This window comes from Pipistrellus kuhlii, unplaced genomic scaffold, assembly GCF_014108245.1.
Source record: "Pipistrellus kuhlii isolate mPipKuh1 unplaced genomic scaffold, mPipKuh1.p scaffold_m20_p_1, whole genome shotgun sequence".
Lineage (NCBI taxonomy): Eukaryota > Metazoa > Chordata > Mammalia > Chiroptera > Vespertilionidae > Pipistrellus > Pipistrellus kuhlii.
In genome coordinates, this window is record NW_023425404.1 from 53,735,554 (window position 1) to 53,754,601 (window position 19,048).

General features: G+C 42.4%; 1 protein-coding gene and 1 pseudogene across 2 annotated transcripts in view; both read right to left on the reverse strand.

Moving 5' to 3' along the window:
• The window catches only part of EIF2AK4 (eukaryotic translation initiation factor 2 alpha kinase 4), a 100,687-nt gene that overhangs the window by 24,706 nt on the left and 56,933 nt on the right, over positions 1 to 19,048 (reverse strand). For both annotated transcript variants that reach the window (XM_036446366.2, XM_036446340.2), the window contains 11 exons: positions 17,072 to 17,308; positions 14,601 to 14,676; positions 13,839 to 13,960; positions 11,459 to 11,508; positions 10,382 to 10,550; positions 9,031 to 9,147; positions 6,817 to 6,882; positions 4,704 to 4,874; positions 4,202 to 4,336; positions 1,528 to 1,635; positions 921 to 1,049 (listed from right to left, as the gene is read on the reverse strand). In XM_036446366.2, coding sequence (XP_036302259.1) covers positions 921 to 1,049; positions 1,528 to 1,635; positions 4,202 to 4,336; positions 4,704 to 4,874; positions 6,817 to 6,882; positions 9,031 to 9,147; positions 10,382 to 10,550; positions 11,459 to 11,508; positions 13,839 to 13,960; positions 14,601 to 14,676; positions 17,072 to 17,308 — 1,380 coding nt within the window. The remainder of the gene's footprint in view (positions 1 to 920; positions 1,050 to 1,527; positions 1,636 to 4,201; positions 4,337 to 4,703; positions 4,875 to 6,816; positions 6,883 to 9,030; positions 9,148 to 10,381; positions 10,551 to 11,458; positions 11,509 to 13,838; positions 13,961 to 14,600; positions 14,677 to 17,071; positions 17,309 to 19,048) is intronic.
• LOC118723732 lies at positions 15,457 to 16,406 on the reverse strand (annotated as a pseudogene).

Genomic DNA, 19,048 nt, shown 5'->3' on the forward strand with positions numbered 1-19,048 from the left:
TTATATAACACAAAAATGGACAACAGCTGCTTCATAAATGACTTGGCAGGTGATGTGAAAGGAGCAGGAGGGCGGGTGGAGGCTGTTTCCCCAGGGGTCTCTTCAGGCTCGGGGGCACCGTGAGTGCGGGTAAACGTGTACAACTTGGATGGTCACCTAGGGGTACAACCCCTTCTGTGGTCTGCTCATGGCAGTAAGAAGATAGTTGCCAAAAGGCCCCACGTCCTAAAGGGTAGGCAAGTATTCAGTCAGCTATGGGAGGTCTGAGGATATAAAGCTACAAACACACTAAACACAGAATGCCCTTGGGAAGTGTGGTAGGGTGCATAATGGATTGTAAAGGTGTCCATCCACATCTTAATCCCCAGGACCTGGGAATATATTACATTATATAGTACAAGGGACTTTGTAGATGTGCTAACGTTAAGGATCTTGAGATAGGGAGATTTTCCTGGATTATCTGGGAGGGCCCAGAGTAATCACAAAGGTCCTTATAAAATGGAGACGGGAGGGTCAGAGTTAGAGAATGTAAGGACAGAAGCACAGGTCAGAGAGGACAGGAGATGCTACTCTGCCATGTGTGAAGATGGAGGATGGGGCCATGAGCCAAAGAATGCAGGAGCCTCTAGGAGCAGGAAAAGGACTCTCCCCGCAAAGCCTGCAGAAGGAAAAACCCTACTGACACCTTGCATTGAGTCCAGTTAATACTGATTTCAGACTTCTGAATTCCAGAAATGTAAGCTAATAAACTTGTGTGGTTTTTAGCCACTAAATTTGTGGTGATTTATTACTGCTGCAATCAGAAACGAATACAGGAAGCAACTGTAACTTCAGAGATGAGTTTGAGAACCCAAAGTGGTGGAGGATGATTCCCCATGGAAGCCATGACTAGTTGCATTCCATTCACTGTGCCTCTTTACCTGTGACCAGTCATACATGATTTCCGTTGTGATTCCCGCCGTCCAGAGTTTCTGGGTTATGTTGATGGCCCTGGACATGGACATCTGGCCAACACTTACGACCAGGAGGTCACAAGAGCTTATTGAAACCTGGATCAGAAACAGAGTGATAACATTTAGAATAGCCAGACTACGAGCATGTAGCTGAGACCAGCCCCAGGATGGAAGCAGCACTCATATGTAGGCTGGCATTTTGAAATCTTGTACAGCAACATATGGGTGGAAGCCTTTACCTCAAAATTGTATAGTAAAATAAATAAATAGCGCAGAAAAAACTTTAACATTTGTCTTTTAAGATAGATTTTAGGGGTTCTGATATGAGTCTGTTAACAACTCTAACACCTACAGGGCTCATTACAGATGAAGAGTGAGGCTAAAGAAGGAAGAATGGATTGTCGAGGTTCCTCAGCTAGAGGCTAAGGAATGAAAGGCAAAGACTCACACCAAGTTTTTGGCTTGTCTATCACGGCAAAGATAATCTACCAGCCTGAACCTATCACTGCCACATCTAGGCTCCATGTAATGACTACGGACTGGAAGACGACTGGGAAGCAAAGCTGGTACTTACAGGTTCTTCCATGTTGAGGACAGCAGCAGATATCTTGTCTATCGCTATGCTCACCCCAATGGCAGTGGGAACTGGCCCCAGAGCCTGTGGTCCTCTAAACTGGGGAATCTGCAGAGAAAGACACACAGTTCTGGTTACGAAATAGAGAAGAAATTGCAATTACGGGCAAAGCAATGATTAGAGTGCATGCACTCTCAGCAACTTATTATCAAAGTGTTCAACAAACAGTTGCATGTGTGTGTGTGTGTGTGTGTGTGTGTGTAAGAGACCGCAGCAAGCCCACATGCAAATTTAGGTAAATGTTACATCTAGAACTGTACTGTTCAATAAGGCAACTACTAGCCATATGTGCTTGAGCACTTGAAATATGGCTAATCTGAACTGACATGTGCTATATGTAAAATACACACTGGTTGCAAAGATTCAGAATTTTTAAAAAAAGTAAAATATCTCATTAATAACTTTAAAAATTTTGATTACATGGTGAAATATTTTTTTGGATATATTTTGTATTAAATGAAATCCATTATTAAAATTAAATCTACCTGTTTCCTTTTTACTTATTTTATGTTACTATATAATTTAAAATGTAACATATAGGTTCTTTTTTTCATATATTTTATTGATTTCAGAGAGGAAGGGAGAGAGCTAGGGAGAGAGAAACATCAATGATGAGACAGAATCACTGAGTGGCTGCCTCTTGCATGTCCCCTACTGAGAGGGGATCGAGCCCTCAACCCGGGCATGTGCCCTTGGCCGGAATCGAACCTGGGACCCTGTAGTCTGCAGGCCAATGCTCTATCCACTGAGCCAAACCAGCTAGGGCAACATATGGGTTCTGTACCCAAGATAAATAAGTGCACTTCTCCTTATTCTTATTGCTAAGTACAGCTAAAAATACCGGACACTACAGAGAACGAATGTAAAAAGATTCTGAAATGAAGGGAAGGCAGCAAACTGGCCAGAAACCACATGGCCCGTGGCTCATTCCCTGGTTTGGTCTTTGCCTCAGATGTTCTGAATTGGGTGCTAGAGAAACTGGTAACCCAGACATGTCAAGGAAAAACAATAAAAAAGCCCTGACGAAAACCTGCTTTTTCCGGTTAAAAGACCACACAAGAGGCAACCCAGTAGGACAGAACACTTTTAAGAGTCTCATGCTCTACCGACTGAGCTAGCCGGGCACTTCCAGGACAGAACACTTTTAGATAATAACTGCCCAATTACAGCTAAGACACATCATAAATAAACCTCAACTAAAGACAAAACAAAAACAAAAACACAACAAAACAAAAAAATCCATCGAGTGAGAATCACCTTTCCTATAGTGAAAAAAATAATTCAAATGACAGCAAATTTCCCATAAGAAACCAGAAATGTTGAAGAAATACAAAAAGGTTTCTTCTTGAGTTTCTCAGAGTGTGACAATCAAAGTAATAAGCATAACACTTTCTGATATGGATCTCAATGTATGTAAAGGAAGTATTTAAGACAATTACATGATAAATGGGGGGGGGTGAAGTAAAAGGATATAAAGGCAGATTAGGTTTCTGCACTCGGTGGTTATGAGAATCTATACGTGGATAAAATGGCACAGAATTATACACATACAGTAAATCAATGTCCATTTCCTGGTGTTGACATTTTATTAGATTACTAGTAGCCCTGTGCACAAATCTGTGTGCCAGTAGCCTGCTGCTGCCCCCCTGTAGCTATCTGCCCACTGCCCCACCCTACTGTAAGCTCTCCCCTCTTTACCCCCTCATAGCTTGCTGACCTGCCCCCTCCTGTAGCTCCCCAACACCCACTTGTTGTTTGCTGCCCCACCTTCCTGCAGATCCATGATCCAGGTTGTTATGTGATCAGTCATTACACCTCATGGCGTAAAGGATAATTAGCATATTCCTCTCTTATTATATAGGATGCCAGGTTTAACCATTGGAAGAAAGTGTGTAAAAGTTACATGAACATCTCAGTACTATCTTTTTTTTTTTTTTTAAATATATTTTATTGATTTTGTACAGAGAGGAAGGGAGAGAGATAGAGAGTTAGAAACATCGATGAGAGAGAGTCATCGATCAGCTGCCTCTTGCACACCCCCTACTGGGGATATGTCCGCAACCAAGGTACATGCCCTTGACCGGAATCCAACCCGGGTCCCTTCAGTCCCCAAGCCGACGCTCTATCCATTGAGCTAAACCAGTCCCGGCTCTCAGTACTATCTTTGTAACTTCCTATAAATCTATAATTACAATATTTCAAAATGAAAGTTTAAAAACATTACAAGTGTGGTTCACAAGACATTTCTATTCTAGATAAAAGGTATGTTTAGCTTGGTGTGGCTCAGTTGGTTCAGTGCACTGGAAGGTTTCGGGTTTGATCCCTGGTCCGGGTGTGTATGGGAAGCAACGGATAAATGTATCTCTCTCACATCGATGTTTCTCTCTCTCCCTTCCTCCCTCTCTAAAGTAAAACACACACACACACACACACACACACACACACACACACACACACACAACAACAACCCTGTACTCAGAGGTAAATCAAAAAAGATATACAGGTGTTCAACTGGTTCTATTTTTCTGTATGTTTAAAAATGTTCAAAATAAGAAGTTGAGGAATAAATGAAATTAAGCCAGAACAGATAAACAAATCTGAGGCTAGCCCTCACCAGCAGGTCATATCTGCCACCAGCTGCGAGGATCTCAGAGACAGCCCTCTGCCTCCGTCTGATGAACGCCACAAACTGGAAGATGATGCCGCTGTGCTGCTGCACCTTGTAAACCAGGCCCAGATTGATTAAAACCTGCAAGCAAAATGCCACACAACCGTATCAGAGGCACTGTTTTCCATCAATGGCATCAGAACAATCTAATTAGTATAAGCCAAGTACTCAGTAAGATCTGGTACGAAGTTGGTTTCACTACAGCCCGCCAAGTAAGAGAAATGACTGTCTTCTCCGAGGCCAAATGACAATAAGAGTTGCTGCACAACAGGAATCGAGATGCTTGCACAGAAATTCTGATTGAAGCCAAAATTATGACTAGATATCAAATGTTGCAAAATGTAGAAAGCAGAATAAAACACTTATTAGCATTAATATAATAAACCCATTTCCCTCTTGTGCTGTTATTAATGCTACAAATCTGAACAGAATCAAACAATTGCCAAACCTGTAACTTTATGCCAAGTTTCTTCAACAGCCCAACAACCTCCTCTAGATCTTTTAAGCCATACTTCACCAGCTGGGCAACGCCTGTTTTCTGTTTTGTTAATGAATTTATTGTTGGTGTCAGATCTTGCAAATCTCCCTTCTGCTCAATAAATTTGTAGAGTCGACACAGCTAGAAAGCAAAGAGGCACAGTTAGGCTGCAGTCAGTCCACAGCAGGGAGGACTGACTCTGCACTGGGTTTCGTACACATACCTCTAAGAAGAATTGGTAGTTGAAGGTCATTTTAGCCCTTCCCACAATCCCAAATGAGGATTTATCCTTTTCCAACAACTCTAAGGCACCTCACAGAAGTGCTTCAGGCACCTACCTCCTCACAAGTTCATTTTTAAGCCACACACTTACTCACAGTTAATGCTGACCCCAGCAGAGCAGAGTTTCGTTCTAGCAGAGCTTCCATTATATTTTCTTTCTTTCTTTTTTAAATTTAAATTCTTTATTGTTTAAAGTATTACATAAGTCTCCTTTTTCCCTCACTGACCTCTCTCCGGCCGCCCCCACCCTCCCTCCATTATATTTTCAAGCCAATAGTGTTTCCCTTTCCATCCTCATTCTCATGAATTCCGATCACTACAGCCATACAAACAGGGGGCTGGGGACTGGAAGGCAAAGTCTGACTTGTTCGTCTAATATCACACCAAAGCGGCCAGAAATCCCCTCTGCCTGACCGATTCCTATTTGTATCTGGGGGTGCAGTTAGATGTCACCGCCTGCAGGCAGCCTCCTCGTCGTTCAGACCCTGATCTGCCACCGGCACACATGGTCCTTTCCGGGAGAAGGTGGGGGGTAGCAGTGACACAGAGCAGGTGAAGAGGCAATAACTGGGATCATAAGACCAGAGAGAAAACTTCCAGGAGCTGAAGTAGAAATTATTAAGAAGCAAAATTGTAGCTATTTTTAAGGCTGTAGGCAAGCAGAACCTGGTTCAACTCTCAATTGGCACCAGGAAACTAAGAGTTAAATGAATAGTCAGTTTAATATAGTTTCATATAATCATAAATTATTTTTAAAAAATAAAAATGTTAAAATCTCTACTAAAGATAAAATAGTTTAATTTTAAAATGGCCTCATTTTTTCTCTCTCTTAATTAAGTAACTTCTTCTCAAGAATTCTAACGTTAAGTTTCCCCATTAATAAAACACCAGAAGCAGTAGAGTCAGCACCCCCAGGGTTGGGTCCTCCCCCATCACCCTCTGACGCATGCCACTCAGGACGACGCACAGCGTCTCTCTGGGCCTCAGCGCCTCATTTGTAAAAGAAGACAGAGCCAGAACTTTGAAACTGTTTTGCAGCATTTCTACTCCGGTTTTTAATGTGCTTCGAGTTCCATTTTTAAATAATGATAGAGTACCAACTGCCTTTATTAGATACTAATTGTTCCATTATAACTAACTGAACACATAGCTTTGAATCAATGCTTATCCCTGCTGTCTTCTGCGCTGCAGCAGCTCAGTGAAGTGTGGGTGGCTATGCCGAAGATCTGGGCCCAATCTGATGCCGGTAGGGAGGATACAGTAAACCTGGTTACCCCGGGAGATGTTCCTCACAGCCAATGCGATCAAACACAAGGATTTAGGCGCAGGAAATGTATCAGGAAAGCAAGAGCCTTAATTTGGTTCTCAGGTGTTAGAAGACCCTGGTGGGGAGGGGCTGCAGGAAGGGTGGATGCCCATTAATCTGCAGGGCTCCGTGCCTCATTCCAGTCCCACAGCATCTGTTTCAGAAGAGGATGGCTGGTACCAGGTCCCTCAGCAGGAGGGCCCGCCAGGCAGCCTTCACGAGGGTGTGAAGAGGGTTCTGATGATGGAGAAAGAACAGGATGATTACGGCACATTAAGCCGCAGCATGGAGAGGCTTTTTTTTTTTTTTTTTAATCACAGCAGTGGTTTCTCCCTTCCCTCAGTCCCATGTTGCCATGGTACCTATTAACACTCGGGAAAACCGTCTGTGAGGCAGCAGGCAGTGCTGACGGCTTACTGCAGCAAGAATTTGGTGACATTTTCTGGTCTCACAAATTCACAAAGAACTGTAATAACACCACGAGAGGGTACTTACACTATTAGGAGACAAAGACAGATTGCAAAATTTAGCTTCCACTTCTCTCCTCGTCAGCTTTTCTGTCTAATGTAGAAGAAAAAGGTACAATGAGAGGGACCAAATGACCCTGAACAAGGTGCAATTTCCAGGCTAATTCTGCTAAGTACAGTCTCCATTTTGGATAAGCTACTCCTAATCATGAAAGATGTATTAATTCTGTAATTTACAAAAGTTTACCCCCCTCCCCCAATTCACATAAAACTTACCATTATTTTAAAACGTGAAAAAGCCTTACATGAAAGAATTAAAAGGGGGAAAGTTGCACTTGCTGAATGATGAGGCCACTCTGAGGGGGACAGGCCTGGCCCAGAGGTTTCTGTTTGTGGGGGAGGGAGTCACCTGATCTGTCCCCCGGGTAAAGCCCGCGGACTGACAGGCTCCGCATTTCACGCCACGCTGGCAGTTAGGCTGCGCTGTGGGATATGAACAAGGATGACCTGAGGGTGTGTGTCTGGCTGACATACTGTCATCTGTCACTGCTACACAGCAGCAGCATTTTAGGGGAGGAAAGAACCATTAGACCCCGACAGTAATGTTAGAGGCCTCGAGGTATACCTGCCAGATGAAAGAAAAGTTAGGTAAGCCTTTTGGTGTATAAAAAGCCATAATCTGCCCTAACTGGTTTGGCTCAGTGGATAGAGCCTTGGTCTGTGGACTCAAGGGTCCCAGGTTCGATTCCAGTCAAGGGCATGTACCTTGGTTGCAGGCACATCCCCAGAAGGGGGTGTGCAGGAGGCAGCTAATCGATGTTTCTCATCGATGTTTCAAACTCTCCATCCCTCTCCCTTCCTCTATGTAAAAAATCAATAAAATATATTTAAAAAAAACACACACAATAAGCCATTATGGACTTTCACTATTTGTTCTACCTTAACCAGAGACTGTCTGGTACTGTTAGTTACTGAATCTCCTAGATGCTTCTTATTTGTTATAAAAAACAATATTTAACAAGAAAAAAATTATAAAAAATAAGCAAGCATTCACCTCCATCCCAGCCTCATAATATCACATGATTTAAAATTTTCAGCCTAGCCGGGACCGGTTTGGCTCAGTGGATAGAGCGTCGGCCTGCGGACTGAAAGGTCCCGGGTTCGATTCCGGTCAAGGGCATGTGCCTTGGTTGCGGGCACATCCCCAGTAGGGGGTGTGCAAGAGGCAGCTGATCGATGATTTTCTCTCATGGATGTTTCTAACTCTCTATCCCTCTCTCTTCCTCTCTATGAAAAATCAATAAAATATATATTTTTTTAAAAAAAATAAATAAATAAATAAATAAAATTTTCAGCCTAGCTGACGTGGCTCGGTGGCTGAGCATTGACTCATGACCCAAGAGGCCACTGGTTTGATAACCGGTCAGGGCACATGCCTGGGCTACGGTCTTGATCTCTGGTAGGGATGTGCAGGAGGCAGTCGATTAAGGTTTCTATCTCTCTATCCCTGTCCCTTGCTCTCTCTCTAAAATCAATAAAAATATAATAAAATAAAATTGTCAGTGTTTTCCCTCTGGGCTCTACTATAAAGTGGCTAATTATGAAGAGGAACTGGAGGTGCCACTGCCCTGGTCCCACAGGAAAGAGGTGGTAAATGAGGCTCCAACTGAGATTTAAACCACTCTTCCCAATTCAACCAACCCAAACCTATAAGTGACTTTGCTGGTAAGCACAGGTAGGCTGGAAGAGTTAAGGGCAGGGAATGAGTCTTTTATCCTCACTATTAATATTCGCTTCTCTTGGCCTCTGTAAATTAAGTATAATAACAGCACTTGTGAGGATGGAGTGAATTAACCCACGTAAGAAGATTAGACTAATGCTTGTCACATGGGTAGGTGCTCAATAAAGGCCATTATTAGCAAGTATCAGGACTGATTTTTTGCCTCCAAAAGTAGGTTAGTGAAGAGTTTTATTATCTTAAAAATGAAATAAGACAATTTGGTTGTCTTATTAAATCAGAAATTACCCTTAAAAAAATCCACACACACCCTGGAAGTCACTAGTCCAGAATAAAAGCTCTACTTGTTAACCGTTGATATAATCAGAGAATCGGTCCTTTTATCTCACAGCAACGAGGGCAGGAGACACAACTCCAAATTCAATGTCATGGCTGCATCACTAAGAAAATGCTCACGAACTATTTTTATCTTTTAATATCAAGTGGAAGTAATTAAATGCTTACCACGGCGTCATACAGAATAATGTAGACTTGACTGAGTTTATCTTCTGGGATCCCACAGTGTAAGAGTATTGCTTTCAATAACATGGTATGGTTCAAGTAAATACTGTAATTTCTTTCCTAGGAAACCCCCCCAAAAAAGAGACTATTTTAATTACAAAAGCAATGTAGGTACATGATCAAACCTAAGATCTCACCAACAATTTACGATCCTAACACACAAAGCGACTGAGTGCGAACGACTGAATTTTAGCATATTTTTAAAATACATTTTTTCACTTGTTGTAGTCAAACAGTATAATACTATTTAACACTTTATTACACACATCGAAGTACTTTGGCCTTCAGCTATGTCAAAAAGCCTGAGCAAATTCACAGACTTCCAGAGGGAAAGGTCTGGTCCAACGGTAACTGACTCTATAAGCACAGGCCAGGGGAATAGCTCTCTCTGCTTTTGTCCATTAATGAGCATCCCGAGTCGTGAGCTGTGTCCTGAGCGTGGGGCAGCGGGGCATGCAGAAAAGTGGACACACAGGTTCCGCCCCAACAGAGCACACGCCCCGGGCGAGTTCTGCCTTTGGGAGCACGAGGGTGAGGTGCTTTACCCTTCCCCTCTAATCCCCCTAGGCATGCTACTTCGCCTTTCTGCTAAACTGGCTCACTTCTACTACCTCTGTAAATTTATACATAAACTTTCTCTTATAGTTGGGGGCGGGGGGAGAGCACACACTCTGACGGAACAACTAACAACCAACACGATTCAAGGGAGCAGGTGATGTCTTGTGCCAAGTGAGAATTGAAGAGGAAAGGGGGCCAGTCCATCAATGCGGAGCAGTCAGGCTTCCTGGGAGAATGGGCCGACCCCATGGCTGGGTAGAGAAGTCTTTCAAGAGAAGGAACTGCGATGGGAGTGAACGGCGCAGGCCCATGGAATCGGGAGGGAAGGCCTGAGAGCCAAACCTCGGACTAAGAGCGGTGGCTAGGGAGCACGCAAACATGAGGAAAGTGAAGCTGGGGAGTTGAGAGCTCATGTATAGGAGGGACCCACCAAGTGCTCTGAAGAGGCAATGAACCTGCTAAAAAAAAAAGCATCCTAGGAATCAGCCTAACTTCTTCCATTTTGGAAGAAGAGGCAGAAAAACAATACCCTTCCCTCAAAACAAAACAGAGATAAAAACAAAGGCTGAGGTAAGAGCCTGAGGTAAAACTCAAAAGCAACATCATCAAACTCTGTGTCACTTTAGTGACAGTCATTCAGTCAGCACAGCTGGGGTGCAGCTCTGCAGGCGGTGCCCCCCCTCGCCTGAGGAAGGACTCGGTGGGGGAACTCAGAATGTTAGAATGCGGAAAGAACCTGCAGGGCTGGGAACTCTTGGATGATTTCGTAGATGGTGTAGATGACTTCAGCAGTGGGCAGAGAGCTGTTGGTGGTGGAGGTGACGATATCAAACGCACATTCCAGGAGTTCTTTGGGATGAAATCGGTCTAATTTGCGAGGTCTGAACACACGTTCTATGCAGAACCTAGAGAGAAAAACCTTATTTCTAAGGCCTTTGCTTACTGGAATCAAATACGCATAAGACGTTTTTGAATAAGAATAACAGCTATGAAAAAATTTATCAGTAGTTTGACAGAGAAAGCCTAAAGACAGATTTTCCCAGAACGGTCTTGCCTTATGGCCTAGGTTCCAATTCCCAGTTTTCATTAAATGTCTGAAATAGAGATGCCATTACACACAAAAATAACTTTACCTTAAGTGCTTGCTTTCCACACAGTGATACCCACACCTTAGGACTATGGCTATTAATTAATTGTTCACTTGCAGCTGAGAATAAAGCATGTAAAGAGCTGTGATTTCTTTTGAGGAAAGGAGCCTTATGAAGGGTGCCTCGTTGACAGCAATGCTGCTCCAATTTATGAAGACCTGGGTGGCAGACCCCTGTGGTATCTGAATGTACAAAAACTTTCCCTGGTGCTGAGGGCCTGAGCTGCTGGTGTTCACACTCCTGCTGGTTCACTCCACTTCCCTACACACAGCTTCTGTTCCATTACCTATGCAGGCAGTTTTCACACAGGGACCACTGGCATTTGTCCCTCCAATTAACTTTTAAAAGGGGCCATCAAGAACAGCCAGATGTTATTTTTCTAAGCAACTGCTCAGGAAAGTAATTCGCTATGTTGCTTGGGGACATTCAGCAGTCACAGAACAGATTGCAGGAGCTTCAGTACCCGGCCAGCTGCCACCTTCCTCCTACAGAGGAGCTGACTGTCCTCAGCACTTCATGGAAAGGGCCTTGTGCCTGGGTGTTTGGCCATATTCCAAACTCAACACTTTAACCCCCAAATCCTTTGCTGTGTAAGGATCACAGAGGATAAAACATTCTTCCTGGGTTTCCCCACATCCACCAATGAAATCCTCATTGTTTCTTACCGTTTTAAATTCAGTATGTTATTTCTTGCCACGTATCTTGCAAAAGGAACCTGAGAAATAAAGTGTCAAAGGTCAATGTCAAGATGTGTTAACTAGAACATTCCTTTTAGTTTTTAAGTAACAGCTTTATTGAGATGTAACTCATATACCATTGAGGTCTACCCTTTTAAAGTGTACAATCTGTGGTCGTTAGTACATTCACAAAGTTGTGATTGCTTGTCATTCCTGTTCCTTGCAATGTTCCTGACTGTGTCAGTCAGCAGCAGACCCCACTGCTGGACACAATAAGGTTGGTGAGCCTTATTCATTGTGGAATTTTTTAGGCTTTTAAGTTTGAGAAAAATTTACTTTTAGCTAAATATACTCTGCCAAATTTTATTATGCCAAGTTAAAATCAGTGTAAGTTATTTGTAAGAAATTTTAAGTGTCATTTATGATAATGCAATCAACATGGGTATTGTCTCTTGTGATGAATTTCTTGATTTTCCTACCGATCTTTTAGCAGAAATGCTTAATAACTACCCACTAATAATCATCAAAACTTGTAAAACCGTTTTCAGATCGTCCCAAAGGATCTGAGAGCATCATTAACCAATGGGTTAAATTCTAAAGGGTAATTACTTTTTATCTTTTGTAACTATCAGCTCACAGAAAAGGAGCTATGTTTAAAAATTTATATTTTAGTCTTCTAACATCTAGAGAAGCAGCAGCCAGTTTTAAGTATCACTGTGTAAATGTTTGTATTCCTAGCCTTCCTTTAACAGAGCCAAATGTCTGATATGCTATTGATTCACATCTCACTTAAAATAATCCCAAATCACTTAAGTTACTGAATAAAAAAAACCAAGAATATAAAAGAAGTTTTTCTAAAACCAGAAAAGCAAAACATATTATTGCAGTAAGCAGCACAACAAAGGTATGAAAAAGGAAATGCCTTGATTCCACACCTTCTCCAGAAATATACAGTCAAAGGTTCAGTGTATCCCTTGACACTTCACTCTGCGGTGACATAAACAAGCTGGTGTTTGTGGTCATTCACATGCATGTGAGGGCATGTTTACACCACACACATACCAGATGATGCAAACAGATAGTGCACCTTATACACACACTCGGTTGTTGTTTTTTAAGTTTCTCTCTTTCTTTTTAATAAAAATGGGGTCATATTAGAGTTCCTTTGAAACATACTTTTCCCCCTACCCTACGGACATTTCTACAGGTCATATATAGATATGGGTATACCTAAATACATATACATGTAATTTTATCTTATATCTCTTTAATATTCCATAGTAAATTATTCAACCATTTTCCTATAGCTACGCATGCAGTTTTCAGATTCTGACCACCATAATAATATAGCAATAAACACCCTTTTAATATTCATACACCAACGTATTTGTATTTTTCTTTAAATTAATTCCTCAAAGTGGAGCTGCTGGTTCACAGCATATAGTTTGTGTATCAAAAACATTTTTTTTTAATTTCAGTAAATACTTTCAGATTACTTTTCTAAAGGTTTAACAATTTACATTCCCATCAACAACATACGAAAGCACCAATTTTCCTACACCCTTGTCATCTCTGGGTATTTACTGAAATATTTTTGCCAGTCTGATGGGTGAAGTGGATATACCTTTGCTTGATAGATCCTCATTATTAGTTTATCAGCCCTGTGCATTTCTTATGAGAATTTCTTGGTTATACCTTTTGCTCATTCCTCTACTCACAAGTGCTTCCTGTACATTAGGAGTATTGAACGCGTGTCTGTCTCATGCACGGACAGTGCTACAGATGGGCTTGTCAGCAGCCAGCCCTGTGAGTGAACAACTGGTAAGAGCGCTGCTGTCAGAGGGAGCCCTGGGGACCGGAAGGAAGGCAAGCAGGAGCAGATTTCAGCACAGCCCATTAGCAGACACTGCTGTTCTAAGAATTTAGTTGTTCTAGACATTAGTATGTTAGAAAGTTAGCAACGATCTGCCCAGGAAGCAGAGAAAAAACTCCATGTATTTGTCTCAGCGGACCTGGTTAATGTGCTATGGTCATTCGGCAGAGCTCAACCGCGAGGTGCAGACACGGCACTTGCAATGCAGGGTTCAGTTTCTAGGGCCAAAAGCACTTCCTTTTGTGTGATTAACAAAATGGATGTACACAGGGTCAAAGGGTTACTGAATCCAGTAATGCCCTCACCCCAACAACTTCCTTAAACATATGTCCCCTAAGGGTGACATTTAGATTATTAAGTTCAGAAAAAAACAAAACAAAACAAAACCAAAAACATCCCAAAACAAAAAGACTGGTGGGAGAAATCCTCTAGCAGACATGCCACCCTACGACCAGACATGCATCTGAACTGCCAGCACAGTGAACCCAGCCTCACCCTCAGGTCGAAAGGAAGCATCACCAGCATCCCGCTGTGGTCCATGAACAAGGCGGCTTCGTTGTGCTCGTATATTTGCCTATTTCGGGGAAGCAGTAGTGGGGTACACAACTGGACAGCTCCTAAACCAAATTAGAAAAAAACAACTAGTCATTTTTCTGAGGAAGCATGTTACAATGAACACAAACCTGACAGTGGGTTCCCTGCTATGGGGACTGTGGAATTCATTATCAGTCTGTGGTCACTTCTCAATGGAGAGCTCACCTAGGATTAACTTTGACAATCTAGTCATTTTTCTGACTCTGTAAACCAGCTGTACTTTAGTAGCAAGACTGTAATATTAAAATCTGCTTTTCCTTAACAAGCTGGATTGTACAAATAAGCTTAAATTTCACACGATGTCAGTTGCTTGTAATTTAATTTAAAAGTAAAATATAATTGCACTCAAACCTAATACTTTTTTTCTTTTAAATATATTTTTGTTGATTTCAGAGAGGAAGGGAGAGGGAGAGAGAAATAGAAACATCAATGATGAGAGACAATCACTGATTGGCTGCCTCCTGCACGGCCCCCACTGGGGATGGATCCCACAACCCAGGCATGTGCCCTTGACCAGAATCGAATCTGGGACCCTTCAGTCCTCAGGCCAATGCTCTATCCACTGAGCAAAACCAGCTAGGGCAATAGTACCTTTTAATGATGGAAACAACATCTTTTAAGTGGATGTACACAGGGTCAAATGATTTTTTCAAAAGTACCTACCGTGTCTTTTAAAGATGCGGATGATAGTCTCACACACATGCTGCTGCATCTTGGCTATACGGATCGAAAAGTTGCCCTAAAAATAGGATCAATTAAAATGTTATCAAAGGTTAATCAAAAGGATCACCTAAAACATTAATCTGTGGCTTTCATTACATTGCTTGTTCTGAGGATCATTGAAGAGATTTCAATGTTAGTCCCTTTCTGAACATATTCAGGTTAGAGGAAGCACAAGTCTCACGGCACATCCTGCTTGTGGAGGGCCAGCTAGGTTCAGAGTCCAAACTCTTAGCCAGGCTGGTGTTTGCCCTCAGAGAGCTAGTTAAACACACACATTCCCCCTCCAGACTCTTGGTGCCAAGTGGAGCAAGGGAACCCCTAACAGCATCAGGCCCTCTAAAACAAGCTAAAGGATTCACAGCGGGCCCATGAAAGCCAAATGGCATTAGATATTGTGTAAAGAGCTTTCCTTTTCACTTGTTTCTTATTAGGAAAATAGTACTATGTCACTAGAGAAAATTTAAAAATGGATAGGCAAAAAGACAAGAGTTACCCATAATTCTGTATCTTTCTAATATTGCCAGCCAGCAAAATTTGTTTGACCCCTAACATTTATACTGATCTACCACAAACTTCCTCATTTCCTCTATTACTCTTTTAAAATTATATCATGTTTTATTTATATATTATCATTTTTTATTAAATTATTATCTGTGTACATATCTTACCATAGAAAATTATATCATATTTTAAACATACAGACAATATAACAAAAATTTGTTATTTCCTACTCAACTTTATCAAATTTCAATATTTTGCTATATTGCTTCAGATAATTTTTCTTACTATTTCAGTATTTATTTGTCTTCCTTCTGTCAAAATCTAAGCCAACCACTTTCCCCAGGCTGCCTGGGAAGGTACAGGAAAAGGAACATACAGGGCAGAGAAGACACGAGAGAAAGAACGATGGGAGGGAGACAGCTCCTTCCCATGGCAAAGAGGGTGAGAAAGGCCACCAGCAGGCAGAAGAGCCCCATGGCCTCTGAGAGGGCAAAGCCCAGATGGCGCAGGAGAAGAGCTTCAGAGAGGGGTTCCTGGCACAACCAATGATGAAGCTCCCAAACACAGTCCCAATTCCAGCCCCAGAGCCTGCCAGTACTGTGGCAGCCCCAGCCCCAGTGAACTTGGCTGCTGTGTCGATGTCCCTTGAAATGACACTGGTTTGGAAGCTGCGACTAGAAGTAAGTGAGGTCAGGGGATGTGGGGCTGCCAAGCTGCAGTTTCTCTGGTTGTTTCAGCAGCACTGCAGACTGTGACCGGCTCAGCTGAGAGGCGCTCCTGACCAAGGAGGGGTGCAGACAAACATGGTGCAGACAAGCATTTTAAGGGGCTGAGGGAGCTGCTCCCAGTGCAGAGAAGACAGAGGGGCAGGGGGCAGATTCATTTTTTTACCCTCTTTTTTTTTTTTTTTTTTTTAAAAGAAAACACTGACAGCTCTCAAACCTGGCTATCCTTTAGAAACCAGCTGGGGGCTTTTAAACAGATTCTTCAAGGATCTCACACGGGGAGATCCTGTCACTAGAATGGGCATCTGTGTTGTCAAAGGGTCTCCCCGGAGACTCTGATGTGCACCCGGAACCAGGAGTTACTGACTGCCTGACCTGTGGCTGAGCTGGTCATGTCACTGGCTGTGGGCAGCTGGGCCAGGTCAGTCTCTAAAAGCACTCCTTCTAATCTCCTGGGGGGGGGGTCAGAAATTCCTTCAAGTAAGTGATTAAAAGCGTGGTTCTTCCCAGAATATAAAGCACACATTTTGCATACACAGACCTCAGATTAAGAATTTACATCGGAGGCCTTAAAGCAGTGGTTCTCAACCTTCCTAAAGCCGCAACTTATAATACAGTTTCTCATGCTGTGGTGACTCCCAACCAAAAAATTATTTTTGTTGCTACTTCATAACTAATTTTGCTACTGTTAATGAATTGTAATGTAAATATCTGTGTTTTCCCATGGTCTTAGGCTCTACAGTAGAACTCAATCAGAGAAGGGGCCAAAATCTAAAATCCAGCCTAAATCGCGGGCCGAATGGTTTACTGAACAGTCATAAACTGTCATTGTGATGGAAACGCAGCGGAGTGCAGTGATGACAGCACGGTGCAGGCCACATTGCAAGGCCTGGCGGGACGGATTTGGCCCGCGGGCCTTGTGTTTGACACATGTGCTCTACAGCAGTGGCTCTCAACCTGTGGGTTGAGATATTTACATTATGATTTACAACAGTAGCAAAATTACAGTTATAAAGTAGCAACAAAAATAATTTTGTGGTTGGAGGTCACCACAGCATGAGGAACTGTATGAGAAGGTCGCGGCATTAGAAAGGTTGAGAACCACTGTCTTAAAGGAATCCATGAAAGATCGGAAACTGACTTGCTCCTCCTGGGAACCAGGCACAGCTCGCTATGGAAGCCCACCTTCAGTATGTCGCTGTCGTAGGTGTAGTCGATGGCAGGCGGGACACGCTGGGCGAAGATCTGGGCCATCATGGTGCGATAGGCCTTCCCGTCCACGTTGGCCAGCGTGTGGTGCAGTACTTCGTGCAGCTCCGACTCCTCCATCTGCGGCGGCGGCAGCAGCTCGCTCTTGAGCAGTTCTGTGGCGGTGGGCCGCTGTGCGGGGTCGTGGTTCAGCAGCCAGGAGATGACAGATTTCTGTAACAAAACCCAGGCGTTGCAGTGAGGAGAAGCAACAGATGACGCCCAGGAGTTCTCCTGACAAGCTGGTGGTTGCTTCCAGTCAGAGACAAGACACCATACTTCTTGCACCGAGTGGGTGCATTTTCATTTCTGAAGGTTTGTGAGTGTCATTTTCCTTCCTGCCCTCCAATAGGCCCACAGTGCTGTGCAACAATGTAACAGAGCCCTTTTATATTTTATTGACATAAATGACCCCAAAAATCCTCAACAACTACCTAGAAGCAGAATTTGGGCCTTCTAAACACACAAAGTACTGAATAAAAAAAAAAAAAAAAGTGAGAATATAAAACAAATCCTTTCAATGTCTAATTTCAGTAGAAATTATGTGCAGTAGCTACTGGAATCCTTAACGCAGGGTAAAACATCTTGTTTTCATTTTCTCTTCTCCATTTATGTTATCTGTATTGATACCATTCCCTTGAATTCTCTTGATTTATGTTACTCTATATCTTCTACTATATCAGCTACTACCCATTAAGCCGGTAATATAAACCTTTCTTTTGAGGGTAATTCAAACCTTTGAAATACTCCTTAATGATTCCTTAATTCTCTTGTTTATAATAAGGATTTATAAGGAGTTAGAAGAATATCGACGTCAGAAACATCTCAATTTTTAGATGAAAATTATTAAGTATTTCTTTTCTTTAATTCTTTATTGTTGCAAGTATTACATATGTCCCCTTTCCCCCCTGCATTGTCCTCTCCCTCTCCCTCTCCCAGCCCGCCCCCGCCCCCCAGTGCCAACCTTCACTCTCTCCCACCCCTCCACATAGTCTGTGTCCATTGGTTATGCTTATATGCATACGAGCTCTTTGGTTGATCTCTTACCCTCTCTATGCGCCCCTCCTCCTGCCCTTCCCCCCAGCAGCATTTTTAAATTATATATCTTTAATATATGCTCCCCTCATGACCCCAATCCCCAAACTCCAATCCTAGTGTTAGGCTGGAATAAAAAGACAGGTAACTGCTTTTCATGTAAAGAAACTGACATGATACAACTTTTATGAAAATGTTGCCAAATTAAAGTGGTAAAAACAATAGCCTATTCAGCAAAACAGACCCTGATATACAGCTTAAATCCTGTGTGGTGAACATTGTGTTACATGCATCTATAAGCATTTTCTATGCTGCCTCCTTTCAGATAAGAAGCAATGGCTGTCTTGTGGGAAGCGGCGGTGGCAGTGGTTATGTCAATTTTTACATAGACCAAACACAAACGCTCAGGGTGCCTAATAAGTGCTTGTGATGGAGAACAATTCTGTTGTGAGAAATGGTCTGTATAGTTGTTCTCATGTTTATAGTTTAATTAAGTTCCTGAGCCATCACTGCTGCCAATATTCATGTGGAAATATTGAATAAGACTGACCTTGTTATAGGGAACATTTCATTAGTGTTCAATGAAATAAACATTTTCTTATGACATCTGGAAACACAGAAATGACTCGGCTAAAAAAAAAAAAGTAACAAAAGAAGAAGAAACACAACTCAATGTTCTTTCTTTCTAATGGTCTTTACTAATTCAATAGATGAGGCAGAACAGGTCCCTCTAGCCACTCGATAAGCACTACAGCATTACAGGATATTTAAGGGTATTTAACCCCTTTATTTTGCAGGTGAGGAAATTGAAAGTCTAGAAGAGTGAATTGTCCACCTAGTGACATAACTAATATGCAAGAAATTAGCTTGGCTGGTGTA